Source organism: Lycium ferocissimum, chromosome 6 (genome assembly GCF_029784015.1).
Source record: "Lycium ferocissimum isolate CSIRO_LF1 chromosome 6, AGI_CSIRO_Lferr_CH_V1, whole genome shotgun sequence".
Classification (NCBI taxonomy): Eukaryota; Viridiplantae; Streptophyta; class Magnoliopsida; order Solanales; family Solanaceae; genus Lycium; species Lycium ferocissimum.
The window spans coordinates 70,812,499-70,818,151 of record NC_081347.1 but is presented as its reverse complement, the minus strand read 5'-3'; the positions used below and the strand labels follow the sequence as shown (position 1 = coordinate 70,818,151).

The 5,653-nt window shown below is 31.8% G+C and overlaps 1 protein-coding gene across 2 annotated transcripts; it reads right to left on the bottom strand.

Moving 5' to 3' along the window:
- Nucleotides 1-222: 222 nt before the first annotated feature.
- On the bottom strand, nucleotides 223-1,820 carry LOC132060981 (uncharacterized). Of its 2 annotated transcripts, XM_059453872.1 has the most exons (3): nucleotides 1,245-1,820; nucleotides 940-1,175; nucleotides 228-556 (listed from the first exon to the last, which is right to left on the bottom strand). In XM_059453872.1, the coding sequence occupies exons 1-3, from the start codon at nucleotides 1,279-1,281 to the stop codon at nucleotides 377-379; spliced, it is 453 nt and encodes a 150-aa protein (XP_059309855.1). In that variant the 5' UTR covers nucleotides 1,282-1,820; the 3' UTR covers nucleotides 228-376. The 2 variants fall into 2 exon arrangements, with proteins under 2 accessions (XP_059309854.1, XP_059309855.1); XM_059453871.1 differs by having other exon boundaries at nucleotides 223-556; nucleotides 940-1,820.
- Between the last annotated feature and the right edge of the window lie 3,833 nt (nucleotides 1,821-5,653).

Below are 5,653 nucleotides of genomic sequence, written 5' to 3'. Positions count from 1 at the left end.
TCCCATCGTCTACAACGTCAAATGTATCCTAGGTATGTTTGATCGAGCAGCTCACCGTGAATATGAATGTATTTATAAAATAAAATATGGCCATCTTGACGGCGTCCTCGCCTTTGTCCTCCCAACTGTATTGTTGAAACACTCAATCCAAATGCCCTCTTTTGATATGATCGGATGTTCCTTCCCAAATAATCATCCATAAGCCTATTTTTTCCGTCTTATCGTATACAAACTCATTTGCATCGGATACACAATTCAATCCAGTGATTAGTGCAAATTCTCTAATGCTAAAATGCAATACTTTTCCATTTATTTCAAATGTAAAGCACTCGTATGTACTTCCCTTAAGCTCTTTAACCATGAAGCACCTAAACAATTATGCTTGTACATCCATATGCTGCATTCTGAGATATTTCCCAAAAATAGAGTCTGCAAACTTGTCCATCTGACCAACCCCTGTTAGTTTACCCCTAATGTCACTGATTACATTGACGTTCGTGTATCTTTGCATAGATGGGGCCACAGCAGGCTGCTTCGTGACCAAAAATCTAGAATCCTGAACAAATGACATATGTAAAACACAACAATTTTCCTACGAAGCTAAGATACAAAAATTTAAAAACAAGAAATCACAACTACAAAGAAACACAACTGCTAAAGTCTTAAAATTTGTAACAAACATGCTGTATTTTTGACATTCACCGAAATACACTGAAATATAATGAACAATTATACTGATAGAATGTCCAACCCAGATTAAAAACAAAAATATAACAAAACACAAAAACATAACTACCAGATGATAAAATGTATATAACAAATTGAAAAACACATAAATAATTCAAAACCAAAGGAAATACGAAAAAAAAAATACACATAAATATATGGAAAATATAGATCTGGTGAATTGAAATACATTCATGAAAAGGGGAAAAATACCTCTCCATCGTCTTCTACATCAATTGAAGGTTTTTTCCGAACTACTTTTTTGCCCTTGCCTCCAGGAACAGTCTTGGTAACCTTTCTCTTCTTCTGTAGCGGCACTTGAGAAACTTTTTTATCTAGTGCTGACTGTTTCCTCTTTGTTTCTTTATCATCATGAGAATCATGATGTTGTTTCATCCTTCTTGGATCATTGATTTTTTTGCTACACGTCTCAGCATAAGATGACCCTCCTGCAATGGGGTTTTCTTGTTGAGTAAATCCCAAAGAGACACTAGGACCATCTATTATATTTTCTATACCTCGAGTTCTCGTGCCCGGAGAGCCGATTTCAGCCATTGAAATCGAATCTGTGAATCTTGAGGAAAAACAACACTAAGAATGAATGATTTGTATATCTGAGAATGATGAAATTAAAGCAACAGAGAATTTTACAAAAAATAAAAAAAAACAGCAAACAACATGCATCTTGCCAAAAAATATACTGAAATACAGTATACAAAATCAAAATCGAAAAAAAGCTTACCTATTTTTGGTAAATGTTTTACTTAGAAACAGTAAAAATAATGTGGAGTTATGTGAGAGTGAAAAACGGAATTGATAATTAAAGAAGTGAAAGAAACTGGTTTGAATTATGGAAGAAATGGGGGGAATTAGGAGTTAATTGCGTGTATTTAGGGAGAGAGATAGAGTATATTTGGGAACTATGCGCCTAAACAGGGATATGGTGCTGCACGGTTATTTAGTAAAAAAGTGGGGTAGCTATGAAGTGTAAAATTTGAAAAATATATTTATGGATCATAAATATTAAAAAGGTTAGATATTATCCATAAATAAGTCTTAGGGGTAGTTATACCAAGTAAATTTTACTTTAATGTAGGTGTTGCATCATTGTCACACCGGTATAATCTTTTAAGAAAACTGAGGTCAAAGTTTAAAAAAATGCGCAAGCACAAGGGCTCGAACTCACAACTTGGTTAATCGAAAATGAGCTACCAACCGCTATGCTAGAAGCAACCGCTATCAAGCCTTATCACCTTTAAATATAGAGTATGTTATTTCGTATTTGCATATAATTTACATGTGCATTTCGTAAAATATTTCAACCAAGCGGTATCTGATGACACCCTTTATCCTTAGTAAATCCGCCCCTGACAACAATCTGTTTAGTGTGGATTGTCAAATCTCAGTACCAGAAAAACTCAAATTACATGGGGATTTTTTTCGCAGATAATTGCCGCGGATTTTCATGCGAAAATCAAAAAATTCCTAAAATCTATTATATTTACCTGCGGATATGATTTTCCCAGGTAAATCCACAGGTGCCAAAATTTTACATGGGGATTTATTTGAGGAAAATAATCCCCAAGTATCATTCCGCAAGTAATATGAAAATTATATTTCCTTTGTGAATTGGCAAGAAATTTCCCATGTAGTTATACTTGCGCATTTACCTGGGGATTTTTTCTTGGAGATTTACCTAGGGAATTATTTGGGAATTTTGTTGTTGCGATTTTACTGGGAATTGTTTTTGGGAATTTATCTGAGGATTTTGTTACCTAGGCAATTACTTCGGGATTTTATTGCTCAGGATTTACCTGAGGATTATTTCTTGGGAATTTACCCGAGGATTTTATAATCTAGAGAATTACTTGGAAATTTTGTTGCAGAGATTTTAGCTGAGAATTTTTTCTTGGGGATTTATTTGGGGATTTTGTTACCTAGGGAATTACATGGGAATTTTGTTGTTGCGAATTTACCTAGGTATCTAGGGAGTTACTTGGGGATTTGGTTGTTGCGAATTTAGTTGGGAATTATATCTTGGGTATTTATCTGGGAATTTTATTACCTAGAAAATTACTTGAGGGATTTGTTTAGCACATCAATTTTAACTAGGATTATTTTTGTAGATTTATCTAGCTATTTTATTACTTAGGAAGTCACCTGGGGCTTTTGTTTATGCAATTTTAGCTAGGATTGTTTCCTTAGGATTTATGTAAGAGTTTTATTACCCAGGAAATTAATTGGGGATTTTTTGCTGCGATTTTACTATGGATTATTTATTGAGGATCTACTTGGGGTTCTATGTACTAAAATCATTTTTTATACCTATTCTATTTCTTGGATATATTTAAAATTTATTTATAGTAGAATAGTTAAAATATTCATCCCATATAAAGGTTAACGATATTATATAACGATATTATATGTACTTGAGATCGAAAATGTGTCTAATGGCCGGTATTAAATTCAACTCTTCATGTGTTTTAATTTAATTAAGCACATAAAGGAGTAATAAAGAGAGGTTTTCGAGTTTTGTGGTTTAAATTAAAGATGTGTATAATTTAGCAAAATCTCTTTAATTTTAATCTTGTTGTCTTAAACTTATAATAATGTAGAATGTTCGAATTCAAAACTTGCTAAATCAAACGGAGGGACACTTTTAATTTCAAAAGAAAAGTAAGCTCACTTAGATCCTAGATCCGGAGGGAGTACAAAAATAATTGTCATAAACCTCATTATATTTAAAATTAAGAATTTGATGTTGTTGATGTCAAAAAATAATATGAGAAAGCAAAGATACGATCACGTCACACATTCAAATTAATCCGACTTTGTATAGGAGTATATGTTATTTCTTCACAAGCATTTAAAATGATTTAATTTTCCGTAGTATGTTACTTATGATTAGTATTAATTCGTAAATATTAGCGCTAAAATATAAATATCAAGTGATCAAGTAATTTTATTATCAAACATCTTCTCAGTTAACTTATAACATTATTGAAGTGACTTGATAAAAATAATTTAACTAATTTTTTATTGTCCACATGTATTTAAATTGATGTAATTTAACTATAGTATGTAACTTCAACTATATTAATTGATACTTTTTAGTATTGATATTTAAGTATCAAGTGATCTTCTTATTCTCTTTTCAAACATCATTTTAACTACTAACTTTTAACATCATTAAAATCGATGAACTTGTATTTTTTGTTAGAATTGGTGTAGCACTTTTGGACACTGCTTATGTTTAATAACGATATTTTTTTATATTTTAAAAGAATTTATTGTGCCAATATAAATTGAAAAATAGCTGAGAGTTCCTTTTTTTTAAAAATAAAAGTTAGCATAGTCATAATTAAATCCTCTTACTCTCACTTGAATTATTTAGTTTTATTGTGGATTGTGGAAGTCTTAATTAGAAAGAAAATAAGATTTATTGAGTAGATAAAAAGAAGAGGAGAGAAATGAGGATAGTAGATAAACAAACAGTACCACACCGGTTAGAAAATGAACATTCTACAATTTATAAGCCACGATCTAGAGTCAAATGCCAACTCAGCGACACATTGGGGGGCGTGCACGAGGTTTGTGAAATTTATTATTCCTCGCAACGACCAAAATTGGTAAGAGAATTAACTAAAAATAGAAGATATGGATGGTCGAGCACGTGGGGTAGCAGAATTGGTAAGAGAATTAATAATCGAGCTGAGGAATCAAGCAAAAATAGAAAACAAAAGTGTTGTCTTAAGTTCCTACCGATTTACTCGGGAAAATGTTCATGCGGAATTTACATGGGGATCTTTTCCTAGGAAAATTTCTATTTTTATGAATTTCTACCAAAACAATCTTGGGAATTATTAATTTTTTGGCAAAAAAAATCCGCAAGTAATTTACTTGGGGATTAAAATCCCCACGTAATTTACATGGGGATTTTCAAATTAGCCTATAAATTTACCTAGGGATCCGAAAATCCCCATGTAATAATTACCCACGAAGATTTTTCCTTCGAATTTTTTTGGTAAGAAAATTCACAGGAAACTGAATTACCTACGAATTTTCTTGTATAATCCGTAGGAAAATCGCCATGTAATTCGTGTTTTTCTTGTAGTGTCTTTGGTTACAAAAAAGTATAGAAATGACAACAAAAAAATTAATATTTGAAAAACAACTTAGTTTTATTATTGGCAAATGAACTTTTTGTTGCCATAGTATTTATTATTGCAGCAAAAAGTACTTTTGACGACAAAAAAAAATTGTTGCACGCTGTTGTTGGGAAAAGTTTATGCAACAATTTTTTTTTATTGCCAAAAGTACTTTTTGCAATAATAATCGATCTATAACAACAAAAATTTTTTCGTTGCCAAATATCTTTTTTCTTGTAGTGTGCCTGCCCACTACATCAACTGGAAGGCTGATGAATCATAATAGAAGCATTTGGGAGGGATGGAAGTAATTCCAAAGTCATACCTAATGAAAATATTCAGAGCCAACCCCAACAAAATCTCTGATCCATACTAAATCTAAACAAACAGGGAGGCTAGGAATACCGTTAAATCAGTGACTCCAAAAATAAAACAATGGGCCACTTACAACAACTGAAAACATGATAGGAGAACACGAAATGCTAAAAATAGATGCCCGAACATACTTGATATAAGGATTAACTCATGTTACATTAGAATGAGCATATAACAGACCGAAACAATAAATACACTTGCAAGCAAATAACTAAAATAAAAACCATCACGAGATAGAAAATTACCTGTTTAACTCAAACAATATTTCAAAACTAAACTTAATATACCACAGAATCGAAATAAAAGAAACACCTGACGTAACTAAAAATAGAAATAAAGCTAAGACGAAGGAAAAATTACCTTTTAATGGTGCGCTGAATCGGAAGGTGGGGGTCTTAGATCCG

Coding starts and splice junctions, on each gene's coding strand:
- LOC132060981 (XM_059453871.1), bottom strand. CDS start 1,281: ATGGCTGAAATCGGCTCTCCGGGCACGAGAACTCGAGGTATAGAAAAT. Junction 557..939: donor ATGTAGAAGACGATGGAGAG/GTATTTTTCCCC, acceptor TCATTTGTTCAG/GATTCTAGATTTTTGGTCAC.